General features: G+C 37.2%; 2 protein-coding genes and 1 long non-coding RNA gene across 3 annotated transcripts; all 3 read left to right on the top strand.

Annotated features, from left to right (window-relative positions):
- Positions 1-1,924: 1,924 nt before the first annotated feature.
- LOC132910371 (paramyosin, long form-like) lies at positions 1,925-25,517 on the top strand. Its single transcript, XM_060966022.1, has 16 exons — positions 1,925-2,382; positions 3,788-3,844; positions 6,457-6,543; positions 6,672-6,838; positions 11,937-12,174; positions 12,391-12,510; positions 12,612-12,761; positions 12,890-13,036; positions 13,408-13,624; positions 14,217-14,344; positions 14,759-14,871; positions 21,423-21,618; positions 22,075-22,203; positions 22,960-23,331; positions 23,824-24,282; positions 24,766-25,517. The coding sequence occupies exons 1-15, from the start codon at positions 2,269-2,271 to the stop codon at positions 24,214-24,216; spliced, it is 2,628 nt and encodes an 875-aa protein (XP_060822005.1). The 5' UTR covers positions 1,925-2,268; the 3' UTR covers positions 24,217-24,282; positions 24,766-25,517.
- LOC132910409 (uncharacterized) lies at positions 2,396-3,781 on the top strand. Its single transcript, XR_009658767.1, has 3 exons — positions 2,396-2,771; positions 2,850-3,455; positions 3,553-3,781. It is a non-coding gene; the product is annotated as an uncharacterized LOC132910409 (long non-coding RNA).
- LOC132910383 (paramyosin, short form-like) lies at positions 16,327-20,672 on the top strand. The gene is made up of 2 exons (XM_060966050.1): positions 16,327-17,876; positions 19,912-20,672. Exons 1-2 carry the CDS (start codon positions 17,559-17,561, stop codon positions 20,488-20,490), a joined length of 897 nt encoding a protein of 298 aa, XP_060822033.1. The 5' UTR covers positions 16,327-17,558; the 3' UTR covers positions 20,491-20,672.
- Positions 25,518-25,751: the final 234 nt, after the last annotated feature.

Here is a 25,751-nt window from a genome sequence, read left to right as displayed (position 1 = left end):
GTCGTGGATGATTCGACCATTCTAAAATGATTTTTGGCTTTCATATGACACTGGTCGGTGACGTAGCGCGATTGTTACGTAGCACTTTCTTTTACGCCCATGTTGTTATAGATTCGAACATGTCAACGACTCTCGCTCATCGATGGTCGATCCACGAATGAAACCGATGACCCTGCAGCTTTTCAAGTACGGCATATCTAAATCGGTATACGAAGTGAGACGCGGTTGCAGAGGTCGAACTTTAAGCGAATAATTCTACGAAATGCGAAGCGTGGGACGCTAGGAGACGATTCTGGTTCTATTCGTCCAGAGCTACGATAATTTCGTACTCAGAAACGATCTTCGATACGAGACGGTACACCTGTTGAGCTTCGAAGCTTCATTGCACTGAAAATTATTCTGCATTACTTCGTGTGTGATGAACGTTTATATTTCGCGCATAATCCGAATGTTAGTCACGTTAACGTTTTCGAAATTTTGGTATTTATGTTTCTTAGTTAAATATCGAAAAGCTTTCGAAACGAAAGAAAAATTGTGCCATAGCTGAAATAAATCTTTTCTAGAAGAGATAATCTCTTCTAATCTTAAACGATGTTTTATAAAAGAAGATAAATGCTTTTTTTCGCTATATGGTATTATTTTTAGTGTCAGTTTATTGCAGTAGAGAAAGGCACAACATATAGTATCTAACTATCGAATGTTATTTTGTAAACATGCCAAGAAAAATAAGAGATATTGAGATCTCAATATTTGGAACAATATGAGACGCAATAAGCATAAGACGCAATAAATTTACAAAGTGACGCACTGGATTATAATAAGTAGATTACAACTGAAAATAAAATAATATGGAAACTTCAACCTTGCATTAACGAAATTGCTGGCTTCAGCTCAATAACACAGCAATACTACATATTTTTCTATTCTCTTTGATCCTGGGAATATTCTGTACTTCATAAGTACAAGATCTGGACAAATGATTTATAAATACTGTTTTTAGCGCGATGACTGGCTGAAATGCTACAGTCTAAATCAATTCTTTTACTGACATGAAATATGTATATTATTATTTTTTAGATGTTTATGGAATGGTAATCCTGGCTATTTCATCATAATTCTTTCTTCGACAACAAATTCGTTATAACGTTTTTGTTCCCATATTATCAACGATTGTCGACATTCCCTTCTTAATTTATCAATACATGTGTAACTCGAGTTATGAAACTATTTACATTCTAAAAATTACTGCCTTTTTCCAAATGAAAACAGAAATTAATTCTCGTTAATTAGTCGTCATTGTTCGTCGATACGTCGTTTATTATAAAAGATACTTAACATTTGACTCTACAAAAGTAAAATCACGATGTTTCGATTATCATTAATGTATTGCACGGTCATAAGCCACCCAATGATAATGACAACGACGACGATAATAACATCAGATTTACCAGATAGCAAACCAACGATTATAATGCAATATATCGCACAATATATTATTCTATGCTATTCCACCCAAATCTTAATAATCGCTACAATTTATTCCATCTCATATCCATATCCCTATAAAATTCAGCCGTTTCATTTCTTTCATATACAAGGAACACCTAACAACGAACGAGCAAACCTAAAGAGGACGTTGAAAACACGTAACGTTTCTAGAACGAAGCTGAGAAAGAGAAAGAGAAAGATAAGGAAAAGGGTAGATAAAATGCAATTGAACACGGCATAGCCGTTTCCCTAAGCAGGAGGTCGTTTGGCAGACACGCTAGGAAACGTGGGCGTTCGAGTAACGGTGGTGGTCGTCGGTTAGTGGTTCCCCTCGACGGACGACGAGGACGAGGAATGACCACGATGACGAGTCGTCGTCGCGTGTTCCTGGTGGGGGTCGCTGATCTAACGCGCTTGCGCGGAACCGTCATTTTGACGAAGCCATGGAGCCGCCGGCGCGCCATACGAACGACGACGGGTCGCGCACTACGAGTAGGGCGCTGGTCGGCTCCGAAACCCCGAAGAAGAAGAAGAACAGAATAAGAAAGAAGACGAAGAACAAGCCGAACAAGAAGCGGCGAGGAGGAAGAAAAGTGGTAGCAAAATTATATTACGACGATTATATTTTTGTTTGAAAGAAATTAAACGACTGTAACAGCCGACGCATCGACGTAAGAGGCTGCTTTTAGGCGAGAAAAGACCGAGGAAGAAACGAATCTCTCGGCTCCATACGGGGACAAATTATCTTGGTGAAAATAGCAAGTGAATCTAGCGAACAGGATGTCTTCAGCGGTCGCTAAAGCTTCCAAGTACACGTACCGCTCCACCGGCGGTGGTACTGCCGATGTCAGCATCGAATACAGCACCGACCTGAGCGCTCTCTCCAGACTGGAGGTAAGTTCCGCAGAAACGAATGCTATTTTACTCGTTTTTCTTAAAAGGTATCTTGATATAAGATAGTCACGTTTAACAGCACAACGATGCTACGTTTTTCTTCGTTGCTTTTCGATGGCCATAAATAATTATTTAAACTATTATTCGTTTAGATACTGTTCTATATATATCAAATATGACCTCTTTTTAATTCGACTTTTTTATCTTAATTTCATCTCTTTATTTTTAATATAATAGATCGCTAACAAAGATTAGTCTCTGAAAAACTGGTTAGTTACCATGTTGTAGAAGTATCGCTTACAACTAGTTACTAAGAATAGGAAGGGAACGGGAGAATCGCTGAAACGTACGAACAAAACTATTAATGTTCCATCCACGTAATAGCTGAGGTATTTCACTGGTAATAGTCGAGAGTATCTTTTGCGAAATGTAATGTATGATAGGACGTCTTACGTACCTCTCGTTAGGTCTAAATTCGTTGATCCGAAGAATCCAAGATTTTAGCGAACCTAGAATGTTCATCCAAGTCTGCCCGATGATGCAACACGAAGAGAGCGAGACAGAAGAACGAGAAGAGGATCGAAACACCGGGGTTCTCGGAGGAAGTCCTTCGATTTATGTTTCCTTGAACGACGCGACGAAAGAACAAGAAGGACAAATCACGTAGAGGAAGTGATCGCTGGTGAAAAGGTGAAATGTCGAGCAGTGACCGATTTCGGGGACAGTGAGACGCGAGAAAGTTCAGTGACCATAAGGGATATTAGTGCCAACCCTGACGAGGAACGAAAGTGTCGTAGACGGTTCTGTAGCTATCAAATTGCTCGTGTACGAAAATAGTCGTAAATATCGGTCCTAAATGACGATCGTGCCACGAAGGAGTGACATCTTCGAATGATCCACAAAGCGTTCTCATCGAGAACCTTGATCAATGTATCCCATCCGGATCTTCTTATGGCTCGTCTTCAGCTACCCTGATTATGCCAATCTCGTGGCTTCAACGAAAAAACTCAAGAACAGAAGGAAGAAAACTCGAAGAACAGAACCAGGAAACGTGTATTCGTCTATAGACTCAAGTAAGATTGTTCATTTTTTTTTTTTTTTTCTTTTTTCTTATTTCTTTCAACTCGAGAAGAACCGTTTGCCATTGATCTCGTTATGGAACACGTACAGACGAGTGCACGTTCCTTGGTTCCTCGGTTGAGAAACGACCCCGATGAACGGTCGCTGAAAACGAAGATCCTCCTGTTCCCTCCGCGAGTCAACCCGTTTCAGAGGCTGTCCGTCTTTCTGAAATACCTTCCGAGCCTCGGTCTGTTGGATATTCTCGTCGGCCGATTACGTAAAGCATCGACCCTCTGTAACGTGGTCCGTGATACGCTCTAATCCTTTTTGCCTCTCGTTTCAGGACAAAATCCGCCTGCTGCAGGATGACCTGGAGTCTGAGAGAGAGCTGCGTCAGAGGGTGAGTTTTCTTTCGATCGATCCTCTTCCAACAGTTTTCCTCTGTGAATTCTTATTCTTACGGAGATCGATTGATCGTTTGATGTCGAATCGTTTCTTCTAGTGAAACGTGTGATTTCCTTGCTTCGAATTATAGTAGAATACTATTTATTATCTTTGTATCTTTCTTTATTTTTCAATTTTTTAATAGCGGGGAGTGATTACTATCTTTCTTTGCCTTTTTCTTATTTCGATAGTGAAGAATAATTCCTGCATGCAAAATGTAACTCATATTTTTTCACGTGGGTAAATAATTACCACGGTTAGTTTACAGAACACAGAAAATATTTTGATCAAGACGTTCTCCGTTTTCTTTAATATCGAGATATCGAAAGGAATTCGAGTTAAGCACACGTCGCGATTCTATAGATAAAAATACTAAAACAGCCAGAAGTAAACGTCAATTCTGAGACTTTATGTAATCCGGGTATTGTGAATTTTGAAACTGATACAAAAAAAGCGGGGCTGGCCTGCTCTCCATCATAGAGTGGGGAGCAGTAGGTCGAAATGTCCAGCTCTCGAGTCGCAGCTATTTTTGGGGATGCGCGCCTCTTCAGCGTACGAACTCGCATTCCTCTCTCGTGTTCGGCCAACAAGTATCTACGTCTACCTGTTTAAAAAGACAGAACCAAGAAAACCTGATACTTTTATCGGAAATTTACTTCGTACAAAAGAAGTTAAAAGACGATAATAAGAAAACTTGAAATTTGTTCGAATCATAAAATATCATTCGTCGATTAATCATCGAATAATTTTGTCTTTCAACGTGACACAAAATATATAAATATAATTTTCAAATTAATTATAGATAATAAATTTCTTTATTTACGTATCAAAATTTGGAAGATTCTAAAAATATTTAGAACGTAAACTTTTGATACATTTTAGAGTAGTAGAGTTTAATATTCTAGAAACAATGATAGTCTCTGTTTAAATAGAGCGTTAAATTGGAAGATTCTTTGCGTTTCATTGTGCGATCAAACTTCAAGGAAATCAGATTCGTAATGCTATTTGTAATACGTGATTTGAACCGGTGCCAGCGACATTTTCCCTGCTTCGAAACCGTAAAAACTTGGAAATTATGATCGTATTTAACACGTATCATCCGATGAAGTGTCCGGTTAATTATTCTCGTGCAGAATAAACAGCCCACGTTGCTTAGATCGCGTTTCTTATTACATAATGTTGCGACTTCTTGTTACTTTGATTACGATTATCGTTTGAATTGATTTCCTGATATTTAAATATCCATACACGTGTAGTTAACTATACAAGTATCCTGATACGAGGATATAAAGTCTCCTATATATTTAAACTACCAAATAATAGATTTTTTAATAATAAATTTTTTATCAAAAAGCTCATACTAAATTTCACCACTTCGTATAGTTAGAAATTTAATTATTTATCCTCTAACAATAAAAAATTTGTCCAACTTTAAATTCCATCAAGTTGGGTTTTTCTACTGGAAACTATTTTTCCGGTCGATGATCGATAAATCTTCTATTATCAGAGACAAGGTTAAAGAGTCATGGTTAAAATAAGTTCTTTATTTTCCTTTAATATTTTTCTACGTGTTCTTTCGGGACAACAAGTCACATTTTAACAATAAATAATATCAGCATTCAAGAACCATGGTGAACGTTAATGGTTTCTGGAGAACTAACAGTTATGGTGGTGTCGCGCGACTCTCTTTTCTCGATAAACGCCTCGTTTGTAATATGAATAAAGCTCCCGATATAGAGGCAGTCCGTACGAAATTAGATCGTTCTATTCGCGGTCCAAAGAAACCTGACGTCAAGCTTGCACCGAGCTGTTCGCATCGTTTCTCGAGGCCTCTTTCCAAAACAATGCCGCGCGTCTCGATTACACTCGACGTGTATCAACAAGAATGCCATCTCGATGAATTCATACTCGACGTATAGAAGTTAGAAACGATTCGAATTCCTTATATCAGTGGTACGTTTCTTGACGCGTTATGGAATGTTTTACGAGGTTTCTTATGTTTATTATCAGGGAAATGGAACGATCGATCCTTGATCCTTTTTGAAGTGGTAGAGATGTTTGATGTTTGGATCGAGTGGTGCAAGAATTCGTAAATGGAATATTTCAGTACGCGAAGAGTTATTTTTAAATATTAAACGAGCTAAGGAATTGCAGAAATTGAAAATTTTCATTCTGTGCTTTCTATAGCTTCAGAGATTTTCAAAATTCACGATACGATTATCGAGTCGATAATGATAAGCATATCCCGATAAAAAATTTTAGTTTCACGAAGTTTTAGCTACGTTTTAAACATTTGTTTTATCTTTTATTTAAATTAAATTTAAAGTGTAATAATAGAAAGATCGTCTATTGACACAGAGGATTATGATCACAAAAAGGAAAGCAAAACGGCAAAAATAAGTGGAAAAAGTTCAAGCTTTTGTTTCTCATTACACAGAAACTAATTAAATGTTAATGCTTAGTTGACTCCTAAAATAATTAAAAGCAATTAAAATCTCTATAATATTCATTTATGTATCACTGTGTCTCTTAACTGATAGATTTTAATCTTTTCTATTTAATCTGCAGATTGAACGCGAGCGCGCTGATTTGAGCGTGCAAGTCATCCAGCTGTCCGAACGTCTCGAAGAGGCAGAGGGTGGCGCCGAATCTCAAGTAAGTCTCAGAACGAATCATTCCAACGAAACACGTAATATAATCGTGTAATTCTTAGATTTACAGATTTCATTCGATTAAATTTCATTAATAACGCGATATTAACGATCTCTATTACAATTAAACAGTTCGAGATTAACAAAAAGAGGGACACGGAACTGGCCAAGCTGCGCAAACTACTCGAAGATGTTCATCTCGAGAGCGAGGAAACCGCGCATCTTCTGCGCAAGAAACACCAGGAAGTTGTTGTCGACTTCCAAGATCAAATCGATCAACTTTCGAAAGCACGCGCCAGGTCAGCAAATTAATCAAAATTATAATCCTTCAAAAAAATTTATTTTTATATATCTAAACACAACAGGTTAATCAAAAGTTTAGTAGAAAATATGATATTCTCTATATTTGTTCTTCGGTATATTAATACGTACCTTCTTCTTCGTATCATCGCACCTACCAAAGCAATTAGTCCGATACATTCATCAAACGATACTAAAAACAGTTACATAACCATTTACTCAATTACCTTTGGTATATCTTCGTTCTATTTTCAGTGCGGCATCATATCGAACACAAACATGACCAGATACTATACAAATTATACCTGACACTTCTAAAATAATCCAAAGTTAACCAAAAATATACTTCGCCGTGTATTCCTAGTAATTCGTTCTCCACAATTCCAATCTACATCGCTGCTGCGTAAAAGCGTATTTTCAATAACTCTAATATCTAAAACTTCGATAATTTCAAATATTCGATAAAAACTTGATTCCCGAGCTTTAGTTAACGTCAGATCGCAGATACACGACCGAAGTAGGCATTATTTGACCAGATACGTTTCATATAAACGCTACGAGAGTACACGTTACCTTCTGCTGAAACGAATCCACTGAAAACGATATTAAATCCGAGCAACGAAACGAAACGCGATAACATTCTGTCCGAGGGAGTCGAAACAGGCGTCGAATCTCGATAGGGTGTAAGGTACGCTGGAATAGGAACACCAATAAACCGTGGTTAATTATATACACCTGTGAAAATAAAATCGCGGCCTCGCGATCCCGTTCTTTGAGGTCAAAGCGCGCGAACGCCGTGCAAAGCGTCAATAAACAGTTCACCGGAAGTTCGAAGATTCGTCGAAACCCAGTTTCGTTGCTCGTGTATTATCGAACTGATAGAGAAACACAGAAAAGGAAGGGAAAGACGATGGATTAAAATGTGGAAAGAAACGAAATGGAAAACAAGGATGAATCACTGTTGGATCGTTAATTATAGCAAGTATCGCGCGGAACGAAAGCGTATTCGAAAATTGCGGGAATTATGCTCGACGATACTGGCCTCTGGCCAAACAACGAAGTTACTCGCACCTGAAATACGCGTAGACTCGTTCCCCCAGCACTTCTAAACATAACCAACTTTTCGACGTCCCGGCGCCCCAATGCGCGATATCGCTCGTTACAAGGACGCCTCCGTTTCGTGAATTTATCGAGCTGTCATCTAGACGCTGTCTATTATTTCGCGTGTCTACTGTCTGTGGTCTCTATCGAGTCTCGGGAAGCTTAGTGGTAGAAACTTTTTTAAATCTCTTCTCTTTGGTTGCCAATGTTTGACTATGGTCTTACAGTGTAGGGCGGAGGATTGTTTTTCGGGAAAGTATTCTTATCATTGCGTAATATATAGTTGCAATTTTTTTAAAGTTAAAGTTGGGAGTATGTTTCAACGATTAGAGTGACGATTAGGTAAAAGTTTTGTAGGAGAGATCGTAATTAAAATTCGTATCAATTTTGAGTATACTAAATATGTAACATATTCGACACAAGTTTCATATGGAGAAAAATCTGACTTTATTGCAAAGACTAACGCTTCATTGGGATTTTATCAAATCGGATGTATCGCGTAACGTGGAATAAACGCCATTGATTTCTCGAATGATACTGACACTATGTATACGTTTAGTTTCTATTTAATTCAATCACGATTCAAGAAGACAAGATGAACATTATTGAGTATACAGAATACTTTCACAGTAACGCATTAATGACGATATAATCTTGGCTCGCGATAATATATTGTTTGTAAAAGATGAATGAGAAATGATTATCTCTTCCTGATCTCACTTTATTGGTAAATTGTGTCCGAGGAAGTTCATCTATTCTCGTTTCACAATGCTAAAAATAAACCAATCACCGCTTCATATAAATTTCAATAGACGCGTTTACTTTTACTTCTAATCAAACTATTTTCCAACACAAATTTATATTCAGAAACATATTACTTATTTATCTGGGGAATATGAAACTTTTGTCTCCAATTCGTGTTATTTAAATCTGACATTTCCATGATCGTGCAATTTTCTTCTAAAATTCATTGATTTCTACATACTTCACGAATACAAATTAAAACACAACTTAGAGCTTAGAACGTAAACGATTCTTTTCCTCGAGTTTAGTCGACGAAACCGGTTCCTTGTCGCACTTTTTAAAGTTAAAAAATCACGTTCCGTGGCGTAAAATATCAGGAAGCTTCTTTCGAACGTATTTCTGTAGCATCAGCGCGCACAAGTGGAATGGTTGATCAAGAATGCGGCCTGAAATTAGAGCCCAACTGGGATTCCGTTCTAAATGTACCCTCCAGCGAAAGCAATTACGACATTTATACATCAACGGTATCGCGACGAAGCAACAGCTAATTGCCTCTTAATATTTCAACCAGCGAAATAGAACAGCCCAGTCGCCATTAACGACGCTGGAAAATAATAAATGAAGACTAGTTACGACGTTATAAACGTAAAATGGCCGTTTCATCGACTTCCGTGACTTTTCAGGAAGATGCAAATTCCACCTCGGTTCCTTTCCCTTTTACGATCTTCTTTCAATTACCTTCGTAGAAGAGAGAAAAAGAAAAAAATAAGGATAAAGGGAAACACGAGGTATTTAGAGTATTTGCACGGCGTTACAAAAAGTTTCCACCTGTTGGTACAAGAAGGGCGTTTAAAATGCCTTTTAAAATAGCTCTGTCCCATCTTTCAAGCTGCTTTCGCCGCTCTCTTTATTACACAGCTTCCATTATCTTCTTGTTATTCGTTTGTTCTGCCCTTTTCTCTTCAATTTTATTCTTTTTCCTCGTTTTCTCTTTCCTAGATTGCATACACGTTCCATCTTTTTCAATTTAGTAAACTCTTTCCGTTCGTGATTCTCGTTTACCTATCCTATAAACCCCTCCCCTGCTAGTTTTATTACTTCGATTGCAATCTTTTCCTTGCACACACGCGGTCTTGTTTCTTCTTTCTTCGTATTTGTACACTCCCTCCGCCGTTCTCTCAAAACGTATAACCTCGTTTCCGAACGAATTCCTCGGCTTCCAACTGTTTTCCGATCCCAGAATCGAAACTGCAGCTTTAATTCTCTTGTCGTCGTTTCGGTTTCTTGTCATTATTTTCATTGTCTCGTCGTTGTATTGTCATTCTGCAACTTCTAACCCTTTTCAAACTTTTCATCTACTAGAGACGTTTACGCAAATTCGCATACTTTTCTAGACATTACCGAAGAAACAGAACCTAAACAAATACTTATTCATCGTCATAGATTAATCTTGTATCTATAAGGAATATATCAAAATAAACTAAAGCAATTTATCTTGCAACATTCGGATACGATTTTTATCACGGCAAAGTTAATTACCATAAGTCGAATCAAGATACTTTCTCACGCTGCATTAGAATAGTTAAAGTTGGAGTAAAAGTAAAAAATTGAAATAGTTCACTTGTATATATTTGTGTGTATTATAGACGTTCTCCGTATTTTTATACGTCCCATAAATGCATAAACACTCGCCAGTTTATTTATTCGTTTCCTTCTCGTTCTTCGCCACTGCCTCCACCATTTGCCCTGACTTTCGCAACTTTCCCCTTTACGACTTTCTATCCCTCCGTCCCTCTCTGTCCCTTTTTCTCGCTCTCTAGCTCTTGCTACATCCCTTCCTCTTGCTCTTACGTTTTTATTCTGCTGATTCCCCCCGCGAGACGCTTTGCTCGCACGGCCGCTACTCGGCTTATGACTATTTTTAACCGTGCGAGTCGCGCGGCAATCCACAACCCTGTGTTGCCGCGCCATATTAGTACAGGCGACCGGCCCGGATCCCCACTATCCTCGGAATCGGCCGACACCTTACACCCTCTGTGTGTTACGTGTAGGTGGACCACCGATATCGCCGCTAGCCGATCCTCCCTATCTCTTCCTCTGTCTCTGTATTTTATTTCCATCTTGTTCGTAGAGATTTGTCAACATACATGCGAAGGAGGATGCGCAGGAACAAGATACTTTTTCTATTTAAAAGATTAAAGAGGAAAGGAGAAGATTCAATCGAGCTGATTTGATCGCGTTATCGATCACAAATTGAACATTTAAGTGGACCGTAATATTCGATTACGGTTGCAATTATATTGTATATCGTTCATGATGCTTTATTCTTTCGTTAAAGTAAAGTAAACGTAAAAGTTTCTCTTGATCTCGGGTTAAGAAATTCGTTATGTAAAGGAAAACGATACTAAGTATTTATGAAGAATTTAGAGAAAGTCTAGAAATGTGGAGGACAGTGAAAATGGTATGCGAATTCATCGATCGGTACTTTAAATGATAGAAACGATCTTCGAATATTTCGTGTACCATAAGTCGTGATTCTATTTATAAACGCCAACGTCAGTTTTCTATCGTTTTATTTCGAGCAAAGGACATTTAACGACAAGTATTCATCGTAAGTGTAATTGCAGAATGAAAAAATATTTTATTCGTTTCGTAGGAATATAAGTGGAACATGTTTTACGCGCGCAGGAGAAAGAAATTGCTTATTTCTTGATTTTCTTATTAGTTTTCTTAGGGGTTTAAGAAAGTCTCTTTCTCGTCTTTCTAAGATTAATGGTAATCAATAGAGAGTTTAGATGTCAGTTTTGAGCTGGAAATAACCAACGGCTGATGATTTAGATAAATGGACGAAACATACATCTTAGGTCGGGTCCGTTCAATGAAGTATTTTTGTAAGATGTTGTTCTTGGACATTGTTTAAAGAGAAAGGTTCCAGCTGTTGCTTTTGTTGGCACTGTTGTAAGGCGTATGGCGATTAACGATGACACCTTGTGGAATTTCGTTCGATTCCTCGTGATTTCAAATGATTTATATAGATGTAAGAATAGCGTAAAAAGTTTGAGGGAAACAGGTCAGAAAGCGATCGTTGACGAAAGATGTAGTGATATAAAATGTAATATGTAGAAATATAATATAAACATTCCATTGGAAGATATAAAGAACGCTGCTCGAAGAAATAAAAGATTAAATTCCGGCAAAAATTTGTCTGCGTCTGACAGAATTCCACTAACACGTTATTGGCAATATTTGCAGAGCTGACAAGGAAAAATCGAAATTCCAACAAGAGGTATACGAACTCCTCGCCCAGCTGGACAACGTCACGAAAGAAAAATTGATGTCAATAAAAACTGTGGAGAAACTGGAAGTGCATGTAGCCGAGCTTAACGTGAAAATTGAAGAATTGAATCGTACCGTCATCGACATCACCAACCACAAAACCAGGATCTCACAGGAAAATATCGAATTGACGAAGGAAGTGCAGGACTTGAAGGTAAATAATTTCAAATTAATTGAAAGTCATACTTGATACAAATGCATCAGTTTTGCGTCAATAAAGAGAAAAGAAGTTTTCCTAACTTCTGGCAAATGGTCCTAACGATTTAAAATTATCTGCGACACTATCGATAACGCGATCAGTGTTGTATCTCTAGCTCGTCCTTGGTATTACGCTTTTTTAATGATTTTATAATAATTTGTTTTATCATAGGTTAACATCGAGAACGCTGTTTACCTGAAGACTCAGCTGGCGGGTCAGCTCGAAGATGCTCGTCGTCGTCTCGAGGATGAGGATCGTCGTCGTTCATTGGTCGAGGCCTCCTTACATCAGGTATATATTCTTTTAATTCTCTAGAAAATTATACATATAGACGTGACACATTTAAATTACATTTAAGTTGTATTTCATTTATGTTATAAAATTATCGACAGGTTGAATCGGAATTGGAATCCGTTCGCATTCAATTGGAAGAGGAATCGGAAGCTCGTTTGGACATTGAACGTCAATTGGTCAAAGCAAACGGCGAAGTGCAAGTTTGGAGATCGAAGTATGAAACCGAAGCTAACGCTCGTGCCGAAGAGGTAACTAAAAAGAACAACTCGAAACTTTAGAAGCAAAAGCAATCGTTGCTTCGAAGCGCATAAATATATATAGACAGAGTTTCTGTTAGTTTGGACCTTTGGAGTAAAAGGTCGACTGAATTTTACAGGTAGAGGAACTACGTCGTAAATACGGAGCTCGCATTCAGGAACAGGAAGAGCAGATTGAAACTCTGCTCGTCAAGATCAACAACCTCGAGAAGCAGAAATCCCGCCTCCAATCTGAAGTAGAAGTGCTGATCATCGACTTGGAAAAGGTACAGTTCCGAAACTTCTACCATCCTATGCTACTTTTTCACACATAAATCAACCTCTAAATTATATTATTTTCCTTCTTCAATACAATTGTCGAATACGATTGATAACTCGATTAATACGATTTCGTTTAGAATAGTTTTTCACGGAACAAAATGTATAAATAAAGCATTGTTGTAGGACAAACATTGAGTTAGGTGAAAATATTCGTAAAAGATTGAATACATTTTAATCTGTTTAATTATCTGTTTGCCAACTGTGGAAAAGTACGATTGATTCGAGAAAAGTTTACAATTTGCAAATTATACGTAACATGATATTTCAATGTCAACAATCAGCATTTTATTTATTTATGAATTTATCAATTTTTAAGGCCAATGGAACTGCTCGCGAACTGCAGAAACGTGTGGAACACTTGGAGAAGATCAATATCGAACTCAAGGCTCGCTTGGATGAAAGCGTGGCAATGTATGAACAAAGCCAACGTGATCTCCGCAACAAACAACAAGAACTCCAGCGCACCAACGCCGAACTCGACAAGACTCGCGAGCTGAAAGACCAACTGGCTCGTGAGAACAAGAAATTGGGAGGTGAGCAATTTCATAAGACTCGATCGATCGATATTTTTTCATTTTCTATTCTCTATTTTATATTTATCTGACATTTATATTATCACTCGTCCGTAAATCATCAAGCATTTAATAAGATCAAAATAGGGATAAGTGAAAGATGAGAATACAAAATATCGATGGCATTCATTAACTATTTGTATTATACGGAAAAATTGACTGTACTCGGTTTCAAAGATTTTATTGTAAATCTAGCGTAACGCGTATTATATTTAAAATTAAATACAGTAAATGTCTGATGACTTACAGTAGCGGATAAAAGAAAGTTTAAACGCTGAACATACGAAAGAATAGCGAAATTTGACAAAAATAATAAATAAATGTAACATGCATATATCTCAAAATAGATTCTATAATCAAAAAGGAGAAGAATTAAAAAATTGCCTATATTTATACAAATACTATGTTTAAAGTATCTTTTATCCGCCATTGCGTATCAAGTAAATGGAAAGGACGTGTGTGTAGTTAATTTCTTATCTTTAAAAAAGTAAATAAAATATCATAAATGACGTATAGAAATAATTTTATATCAATTACCGCGTTATTATTTTAGATGACTTGACCGATGCCAAGAACCAGCTGTCTGATATGAACCGCAGACTTCACGAACTGGAACTCGAACTCCGTCGATTGGAGAACGAGCGTGAGGAACTCGCTGCCGCCTACAAAGAAGCCGAAGCAGTAAGTGGAATTTATTTATTTAAAGTGGTATTTATTTTAGTGTTTTTAAATTTCTAAATTTTTTATAATACACATTATCCTTATAATTGATCGATTTGTAGTAGCAACACTTAACTTTGATTAGTGGGAAATTAATGACTAGAACCATCGCTTATTATCTTACAGTCGAATTTTTTTCAGTATATAAATTTTCTCAGTATATAATATATTACCATTTTGAAATTAAGTTAATCACAATTTCTCTATTAATTTAAAAGAAAATGATACGACCTGATATAATTTCACAAAATAGTAGTGGAATGATAGCCAGGAATATCATTCAATCATATTATCTTCTAGAAATCATTTGGCTATAGTGTGGGAAATTGAAAAGTTCGAAAGATAGAATTGTTTGTAAAAGAAAATTGATCGCAGGGACGCAAGATCGAAGAACAGCGCGCTCAAAGACTGTCTGCTGAGTTGACCCAACTTCGTCACGATTACGAACGCCGCCTGACTGAGAAGGATGAAGAAATCGAAATCATCCGGTAAGTAATTAAATTGCGTTTGTTGTGCTTTTCCTTAAATTGTCCATTCAAATTTCATTATAATTTGCGATATTAATAATTTACGATTTTTTGATATTAACACCGATGTTTAATTCTACGATGTTATTATTGCAAATGCATAGCGAATATAGTTTCCAGGTGACATATTTAATATGATGTAATGATCTCTCCGTTTATCTCCGTTTATCTCTTCTTTGAAAATATCGAACCGTGCTATTATGAGACTTATTTCTGCTTTCGTGCTACATACATACGATGATAGACGATATACGTCCTTCTTCTTTTTTATTAGGAGAGCAATCGGTTCATGTGAAACATTCGTAATTCTAAAATAGCGAAGGTTAAACCAGGATTTAAATGAGAAGTAGCCAGAAAAGAGTTATTTCTATTCAATGAAATCATAATTTTTGAAGTCGATAAATCAATATTTTATGACATTTTTGACAAAGTATGCAGTTCTAAAAGTATCTCTGGGCCATATCCACAGCCGGTGATTAAATATAAAGTTAGAAAACATATGCGTTATTTATAGTAATAAAATGGTAATTTTAGAAAATCAATGATAAATTCAATAATTTTTAACATTTAAAAGAATTCGATACTTCAACCAGAGATCAAATTTCCAGTAGAAATTTTCATTTTCCAAATATTATACTATTTGTTATCCTCTAAAGTTGTATGATCTATGTCACACTTACACACGACTATTATTTAACATGCATACAAGTTACGTAAGTGTTACAGAAAATCTATAAGCCAGTATTACTTTCAAAACACTTTTCGAACGAACGTAGATCTGAAAAGTATCTATACGGGTATGCGAATTTTTAACTTAGCCTTGATGCAGTTGGCTTTATTTCCGGTATAACTAACCAATGATATCCACCTATTAATAAAGATACGGTTAATTCTGTCATCGATCAGCCGCATCGATTAATCATCCGAGGTATTTTTGTATCGATCGAAAACACTCAAGTGAATATCCTGTTGTGATCTAGTTACTTGTTTAAACGAAAATGGAAATTCAATCAGCATGGATTGACAAACGGGATTCGTCATCGAACGATGATCAAACACAACTTTGTTTCTGCTTGGCTCGAATCTCATCGGTACCGAAATGCCAAATGCCCGATACACACGTATATTGATTATGTCATTGTGAATGGGGTTTGTAAGAACCACGTGCTACGAAAAAAGGAACGATATATTTCTTTGACTGAAGAGGAAAACGGGACCTGATGAAAGGTATTAATAAAAATACAAACATTTAGGTGCAACGAATACAAAATACAATAAATGTAAATCATTTAGAAAGAAGATACAAAGAATACTACAACATACTGTACATATTCTATTTTTCTATTCCGAAAAATATTTTTCCAAAAGGAGTGCTTAAAGGAATTACAACTGCAAAGTGATAATTCATAGTCAAAGTTTAACTATGAACACCTCGAAAAGATACATATTTACATCTCCAAAGAAATAATACCGTTGTTACCACGCTACAATTAGGCTCACAATTAAGAACATCGTTAAGGAAATAAACACGACGTTACTTACATGAAAAATTGACAACAACATTATGAACCATTTTCAACGACATCTTAAAGAGTATCTTCGTTCTGTAATGACATAAAGATTATTTGGGGTCATTAATTGAGGATGATGCATAAAGAGTACGCAATCCTACTATTAATAAACGTCGTTCAACACCGATCAGTCACGATCTAATTATTAGCCGAGAGGTGCTGATTGGCCGTTCTCAATGTGGCAATCGTAAGGAAAAACTACAAAAGATAGCAGCGCGCTTGACCGGCCTAATTTTTCTCGACCGTTTCGTAGCAACTGTCACCTCCGATCGTTCGACAATGAAAAATCTGTGAGTAACAAAATCAGGGTATCTCCCATAAAAACAAAGTCCTGTATCTAACACACTTAACTCCACAAACACCGAAAGAAATACAATACGACAATCCTTTCTATTCAAGGTAGATGTTGGATGAAACATTAACAATACCCATACAAATACTCGAAAAACTAGATCCGCCAACTCGTCAAAGTGTACATTTCGAAGAAGCAGTTTGTCGGTGGTCGATATCTCCCAGTGAAGATCGATACTTGTGATATTATACATTGTAATAATAGCAAAGACAGAATTCGCAGAAGGAGGAATCCAAGCTTTGATAAATCTCAAATATAGGTTTGGAGAATTTAGAATTAAAATTTTTACTCGATTGAAAGATTTAATCGGTAAACAAGACGATCGATACAAAAGTTTCAGCGAAGAGAGCAATACTTCCAGGAAAAATAAAAACGAAGAATATTTTAAGACACTTCCTATAAGAGCTTCGGAATCATATGATACTCTACTCGAGAGAAATAATTTGTCAGAAATCGCTTTGGAACAAACTGAGGGAAATTTTGCTACAGAGAAAACAGCTTCGCAAAGAAGAAGAGACGTCGATCATCTTCCAAGAAATTCTCTTCGTACGAACTCCTCTGCCAATCAGAAGAAACTTTCAAACAACTCTTCAAGTAAATCGAAAAACTTGTGAAGAATCCTTTAAGGAGAAAACAATTTCCAAAGAGCGCTTAAAGGGAATCCTCGAGTGAATAAAAAAAAACCTATCTACCTAGAGAAACCGAAAAAACCGCGACAAACAAACATGTCAAGCTACATGCCGCCATTGCACGTGCCTTTGGAGCCAAAGTGGAAGCACTGGCCCACTTACATTTACGACAAGAACTACAATTACGGGATCAATTTCTATCAACCGATGCTGGATCACATCGACCGGCAGGCTCGATGTTCCTCGTTGCCACGCGATTATTGCGTTCGCAAAACAGAACCACCGGAATTACCCTGGTCAGATGGTAGAGCGTTATGGGAGAGCAAACCTATTGAAACATATTCGAGACGCGAGCTGATCAGACGGGCGATCGACGCGGAGGACGAGGCCAGGGATCATCTGTCCCAGTTCAAGGTACGAGACTAGATCGGAGAGCGAAAGTTAGGCCGACTCGAGCGTGGAAAAGCGGTCGATTCGCGCGGTTAGGCGCCTTCGCGACTGCTTGACCTTTTCGTTAGCTAAATTTGGCGTCACGGAAGGAACTGCACCAACGTAGACGGACTTTATACGACGCTGAATACTCGGCGAGGCTGTTGCCGTCTTTTAAACAGACCTCTGTCAATCGAACAGGCGTAGGAATGAATTCCTCTTGAGAGGAAAGTCATGGTCGTTGAAAATCGATTTGGTGACTTGGGTGGGGCTTGTATAATTCAAGTGAATGGGATTTCTTTGTTTGAGAATTGGCTTGGAAGTGATGGGCGTACGATGAGATTTACTTTATGCTATGTTTTAAATTTTTGGATTTTGACGTTTACTTCCGGGGGCCAAACGCATGTATAGATCGTTCCATAAGTAGTGAGATTTTTCTAAAAGTTGAAGTTAAACTGTGAAGTGACGCAGTACGTCGCAATAACAAGTTTTACGAAAGAGGAACAAGGAACTTGGAGTTAGAAAAAGCTAGAAGTGTTTATAGAAGATAAAGGAAGACATTACATCTAGACATTATTTGCATCTAATATATGTACCGGAAAAACTGCATTGCTTGTGCGGTTACTTAACGTTACAGAGATAGTTATATAAGTACGTAAATTTTAAAAATTCCATAATCATAATTACATAATTTTTAAGAATCAGATACATTAGAATAATCTTGAAATATTTGATTCAGTGATAAATATTATAGCGACTACAGAGACTAAGTTATATAATTTTTGCGATACGAATATCTATAGGTACAATCCATTTTCTTCAATATCTTTGAACACATTAAGATGTAATATTTGACGTATTTTGAATTCCAAGACTGTACAATATAGTGGAATGAAAGAGTTGGCAGTATCCTGTTTGACAAATAAGTTACTGTTTACGCTATTGTTTAGTTCTAAATGCACGAGTTAAATTTAAACAGATATTATTTATTTGTTTCTATAATATATGTTTCCGATAATATATATATACTGCCTATATAGTCAACGTTTTTATATAAATCACTTTTCAATGTTCTTCTGAATTTTAAAATATATCTTCAACATTTCTGTTTATCCTTGAAATTTTATCCAGTAGAACATGATACAGAGTCGAAAGGTAAAATCCTACCGTCGCTGGAATAAAAATTTCGAAACATAAACGGGAATATAAATCAAATGGATTAGAAACCGATCGTATTATTCTCGAAAGTTCTAGTTTTAGAAAGTCTTCTATAATTCATTGTCAGCTCAATAACTCGAGCCTGTGACGCTCTATTGCCGCCCCACTGTCACCAAATCTTAATTTAACACGGTCAGAGCGAGTCATTGGCAAGAAATCTTCGGCGTAAAATGAAATCTATTATAGTTGCGCGATAGAAAGCGGGAATTCCTAAATTTCTTATTGTTATTAATACCGTGAAACCTCAGCCTCCGCCATTGCTCTTATATTTACAGATTCAGTGTAAGGAAATAGATATATATCGCGGAAGCGGTAACATCTGGCAGCCAGTTAGATCTTTCCGTAATTTACAATGGAAGCAATGAAACGAATCGAGACGCAACTCAGAAGGGTGCCAAGTCTCGCGGCGCGTACATTAAAAAATCCATCTCGCGTCCCGTGTGTCCCGGGGCCGGGAAGCTAGCAGCCTGCTCAGATTGGCAGTCGTTCTCGAGTCTCTAGAGAGAGTCGATCGAGAGTGTGCATCGGTCACTTTCGAATTCTGGACCGCTGCGGCTAAGTTTAGGCTCAGTCGAGACTACCCTCAGACCAGGGAACGATCGTAGGAAAGGGTCGCGTTTGTGAAAACCACGATTTCTACTCGCTTTCGCTCTTCGTCTCGACATCTTTTTCTGTTTTTCCTAATCATCGCGATTAATCGCGTCGATCGAACGTGACGATCAAAATTGACGATCAACCGCGAAGATCGTGGGGGTGATTTATACGAGCACGGGTCTGACCTGGTGCTTTCGTCTTCTTAAAGATAGCGAATCGGTCCGACTTCAGTTTGTCGAAGACGGCGCAGGCCAGCCACGTGACTAGAGAAGTATTTCCACGAAAATTTGAAGAATTCAGGCTAAAACCGTTGCCCTTGCTGGTGGATAGTGCACGTACCAAAGCTGAAGCTAGACAGCTGGAACGTGAAATGGCCGACATCGATTTTCGATCGCTGAGAGACGTGCAACACATGTCCGAGGTACAGGACGCCCTCGATCATGGAAGAAGTCTGCGTGGTAAATCAGCTAGAGCGATCGAGTTCCATTTAATGGCGGAAGCTATGAAGAACTTGAACAAGAGTCAAGAATTGGCTGATATTAGAAAGTACCAGAGGGAGACTGCCTCCGCGAATTATTCGTGGGACTGCAGAGATCATCTGAAGTTAATGGAGGAGAGAACGAGGAATTTGCTCGACGAGGATAGATTGACCGCGCCGTTGAACAGTCTGAGCAGGGAGCTGAAAGGATACGAAGAGAAGTCGAGCAACTACTACCTGGACAAGAGGTATCGACACCCGACCAGACCGAGACGATTATACGGATGCCTGGGAATCAGGCCCGCTTGAAAGGATGGAAATTCTAGTAGATTAGTTTAACCGTGTGGGTAAGAGTAATGTGACACGGAACAATGAAGAGAATAAACGATAAATGAGAAGTAATTGCACTGTCGTTTGATTCTCAGAAGCTTGTAATTGTAGATTAGGCGAGTAACAACTTGTTGAAGAAGAAAATGTTTTGATTAGATAAATTTTTGTTTTACTTTTTTCTCTACTCATTATGCCTTTACAGGTTTCATTGAAGTTTTGGTTAGAACATCGGCACATGCTTATAAGAAAAATTCACCTCTATGCGGGATAACAATCATCTCTTTTCATGAAATATTCATCATCAAATTTTTCATCAAATATTTTTTATTCTCTACATTTAGATTCTTTGACTCCGATTTTTATTCAATTTTGAGATCTTTTAATTCGAATTTTATTTAGAGTAGCTGCAAATTCGTAACTCTTTGACTTCGATATCGAATGAAATAACCATCATCTTTTCTAGACGTCAAAGAAACACGGAAGTAAATTACGGGCATCTTCCTTGTTACATAAATACACTTTCCACTTGTGATATGGTAATGCCTCCGAAATCACTGCATCCGTTGCCAAACTAACTATGCATTAAAGCAGCCGAACTAACTCTGCATCGAAATAAATAAAGCACAAAGAATGCTCAACCAAAATGTTTCAAAACATCCCGGTAATCTAACACTCGTTGCATTACTAAATACGTTACTGGTAAAATGTCAAACATTTCTAAACGTGTTAACCTTGGATATTCACCGATGATGCGGTTTTCTCGCAAACAATACCAACGAGAGAAAGACGTGGTATCTTCCGACGATCCAAAATTCTTGCTGTTGTCACCTGGAAACAATAATCTGGTTTGAAACCTTCTAAAACGTTTGAAAGGGGTAATCGTATTGTTCATACGGAATGAAATAAATTAGCAAACAGACCAGTATCGAGATCGAGCAGCTGAATGCCCGCGTGGTTGAGGCGGAGACGAAGTTGAAGTCCGAGGTGCAGCGCGTGAAGAAGAAGATGCAGATCCAGATCACCGAACTGGAACTGTCTCTGGACGTTGCCAACAAGAACAACATCGACTTACAGAAGACCATCAAGAAGCAATCGCTCACTTTGACCGTAAGTAGAACCTAATAGAGTAAAAAGGAAGTTTATGTTAATACGTTGCCTGATTATCTGGCATTTAACGAGTTAAATACGATGAGACAAATTCAAGTTAAAGAACAGATTTTTATCAATACAAAATGGTCAAATTTAATTTTACTTTGCTATATTTGATTATTTAACCATTCTATTTAGGCGATTCAATGTTACGCGTATACTTTTAATGAAATGTTCTAATGCGTCTTTTTAATTTAGTTTTGGAGTTTTGCCAAAGAAATTAATTCCTAACACGAAATGTATCGATAAAATTAGTTCTGAGTCGATACATACGTGGAATTCTCACCCACCTGTAGTAATGACACCTTTACGAAAACTTGTGCGTTATATGAGTGACAGGTTGCAACTAAAGAAAGAATGACGCATATTTGGCAAAATACTATGTATTTTAAATGCTGTGTCATTATCTTGTAGGAACTCCAAGCCCACTACGACGAAGTTCAACGCCAACTACAGGTAACCCTAGACCAACTGGGTATCAGTCAACGACGCCTGCAATCGCTGACAGCTGAGCTAGAGGAAGTACGCGGCAATTACGAATCTGTAAGTAAATTCTGTGAATAATTTATCATAAAAATTTAATATTTTTAATAGAGATTTCGGGCTGTAGTGAATTAAAATTCTGATTGAATTTAGTTTCAAAGTCTCCAGGTATTCCTTTCACAATGCATTCTGTTGTAAAGAAATTTTCGATGTTTTTATTATTATTTTGATTTTTTTATCTCTAAATTAAAGAATAAAACAAATTAAATTCAGATTAGATAGGCGAACCATGAAATGATATAATGGATGAACGAAACGTCAGGATTTTCCATTCGATAGCTTGAATGAGCTATTGATGTTAGGCAAGCTATAAATACATTAGACTAAACGGTAATGCTAAGAGGTAACTTCAAATATACCAACCAGTTGCATAAAACTTTGATTCCTCTGCCACTAAATTGATTCCTCTATTCTTAAACTTTGTATACTGAAATTATTGAAAACGTCGTGACGGATTAATCGACATTTTTAATTTTTTTAATACTAAGATCCAATATTTATAACAAAACAACGCAAGGAAAAATAATTTAATATAAAAGATCTTCTTAAAAAATGGAACAAACACGGTATCCATAAATCAGAAAAAGATTAATTGCATATTCTGCTTAACGTTTCAATTACCAATACGAATTATCATTTACTTAAAAAACTAAATCATGTAGTATCATTACTGTAAAATCCGCTTGTCTGCACTATGCCTATTCTTCTTTCGTCTCCACATGATAATAAATAACATAACTAACAATATTTTTAAAGGCCCTCCGTGCAAAGAGAACCGTCGAGCAGCAATACGAGGAGTCGGTTAGTCGCATCAACGAATTGACTACCATAAATGTGAACATCGCTTCATCGAAAGCGAAACTCGAGCAGGAACTGGCTACCCTGGCCGGAGACTACGAAGAAGTGACGAAGGAGCTGAGAGTGAGCGACGAGCGATACCAACGGGTACAGACCGAACTGAAGCACACCGTGGAGATCCTGCACGAGGAACAAGAACGTATCGTCAAGATCGAGGCCATCAAGAAGTCCCTTGAAATTGAAGTGAAGAACCTGTCCGTGAGATTGGAGGAAGTCGAGGCAAACGCTATCGTCGGTGGCAAGCGTATCATCAGCAAACTCGAGGCTAGGGTGAGTTTAAGATTCCTTTCATTTGATTTGTACCTGTGGACGGCATTGTTATTTTCAAACAGCAATAGAACTAAACTCATTAAAATATGTAACAGAAATTATAAATGACTATTCATCTTATGAAAAATGTTTGCATTCTTCTCTCCATAGGCTGCAAGAATCTAGTTTTAAGTTTTTTAAATTAAAGGTTGCTCCAACTAAATTTTTAGATCATCTTCAATTTATTATTCTTAAAAAAAAACCCTTTTTTATTGGTACCAAATATTTTTAGTAGCATTAATGAAATATTAATGTAAAGACGACAGATTTTTGAAACTTTACCGTAGTCCTATCTACAAAATTCACCTATTTAATTACACTTATGCTACAGAGAAACAGTTAAACATTTATAACATCCAATCCAATTTTTTATAAATTATTCCTCTACCTTGCCACACGAATGTTTCATTTCCACAAAGCAAATTCAACGTTCTTCGATTATTCTTCTGACAGATCCGCGACTTAGAGCTGGAACTTGACGAAGAGAAGCGCCGACATGCCGAGACTGTGAAGATTCTCCGCAAGAAGGAACGCAACATCAAGGAGGTGATGATTCAGGTAGAGGAGGACGCGAAGAACATTGCGTTGTTACAAGAATCGTTGGACAAGGCGAGCCAGAAAGTGAACATCTACAAGAGGCAACTGCAAGAACAGGAAGGCATGTCCCAGCAAAGCGTGACCAGGGTCCGCCGATTCCAAAGGGAATTGGAGGCTGCTGAAGATCGTGCTGATACCGCTGAGAGCAACTTGACTCTGATCCGCGCAAAACACCGCAGCTTCGTCACCACCTCCAGCGTGCCCGGTTCTCAGGTGTACCTCGTCCAGGAGACGAGGTCTGACCTGTAAAAACTCCATCGCCATCGACACCCCATCCTTTGCCACTTCGAACGCCACCTCGTCGTCTTTAGAAACGTACGTACTTGATGAATAAGTTATGTAAGTTTGGGCGAATGTGATTTAAAATAAAGATAAAAAATAATAAGATGAAACAATGGATCATTTCAACTACATTATTAGTTATATTTTAGAAATAATCAAATACACGATACACGATTGTTGATCGATTGTTATTTACCTTAATGTTCGTCTATGACTCCTATGATCATAATTTCAATTAGATCAATTAATTTTACACTATTTGATTTTATTTTGTATTCTATATTTTACAAGATAAAAATCATGAAAAATTAAAAATAACTTACACAAAATTGTTTCATAATTCTTTGCTTTTTGATTACCTACCTGCAATCCAATAATACCAGTTGATGTTACCATCATCTTGCACCACGTATCTAAGCGTACAATTAAGGAAATATCGTGAGATTTCAAACGATCATCGGATAATTCAGTAAATTTATATTTTCGAGAATATACAGTTCCACGATTGTGTGACAGGTGTCACGAGCAAACGACGAAGAAAAGGAAGAGCCTCGATACGTCATCGTTAGTTGAAAGAGCCGAGAAGAGTTTCCAACGGGCCGTACCGCGAACATCGCAAGGAAGAAGCAACGAAGAAAAGAAACAGTATCGAAATATCGTGTCATCTTATTTAATTGTATTATGACAACGCCCAACGACCCGTCGCAAATTCAAAATACTTGGCCAACGAAACGCAGTACCCGTCGTAACGAACCAAATAAATGCAAAAACCGAAAAGGGATAAGCATTAATGAACAAGCAACGTGAAAGAAGCAACCATCTTAAAACGCATAACACCGTCGCTGTTCGATTAAATGGATTAATCAACCCAAAAAATGAAAATATATACACATACATACATATTATACAATATTATACACGCAAAAAAATCAACAACGATTCGTTATATCTTCCTTGTATCCGTTATGTCAGCATCACGAAGCGTAAGGAGTGGAAATATTATAAATATATAAATAAATAAATAAGGAAAAAAGTAAAAGAAATTAAATGAAAAACGCGAGACGTAGATTTAACTTTTTCTTTTTCTCTCTCTCCTTACGCCTCTTTGATCGCGCGTGTCGCACTTGTATTTAAATGGATTAACTTTAATTCTACTTCTACTATTATATTATAGATAGGTATTATTGCCCATACACACAACTCTCACTGTACGACATACACGATAACCTGTGTCAAACAATAATTTAATAAATAAACTGAAACACGTACGTACGAAGCCGATGGAATACATTTCCTCCCATAGTTTGCAAGATAAAGATTAAACACTAATACCGATATATTCCTGTAACACATCCTATCGAAATGTATCGAGTTTTTTTGTAATTCTTCTTCTATTTCTTAATGTTACGATCATCCTTTAATCTACCCTCCTTTTTTAATACGTTTTATGCTGATAGAGAAAAGTTTAACCTTTCCGAAGCTAAATATCTTAGGAAGAAAAA

The sequence above is a fragment of the Bombus pascuorum genome, chromosome 1 (assembly GCF_905332965.1).
Source record: "Bombus pascuorum chromosome 1, iyBomPasc1.1, whole genome shotgun sequence".
Lineage (NCBI taxonomy): Eukaryota > Metazoa > Arthropoda > Insecta > Hymenoptera > Apidae > Bombus > Bombus pascuorum.
Note: the sequence above shows the minus strand (reverse complement) of the source record. Positions and strands in the feature narration are given on the sequence as shown.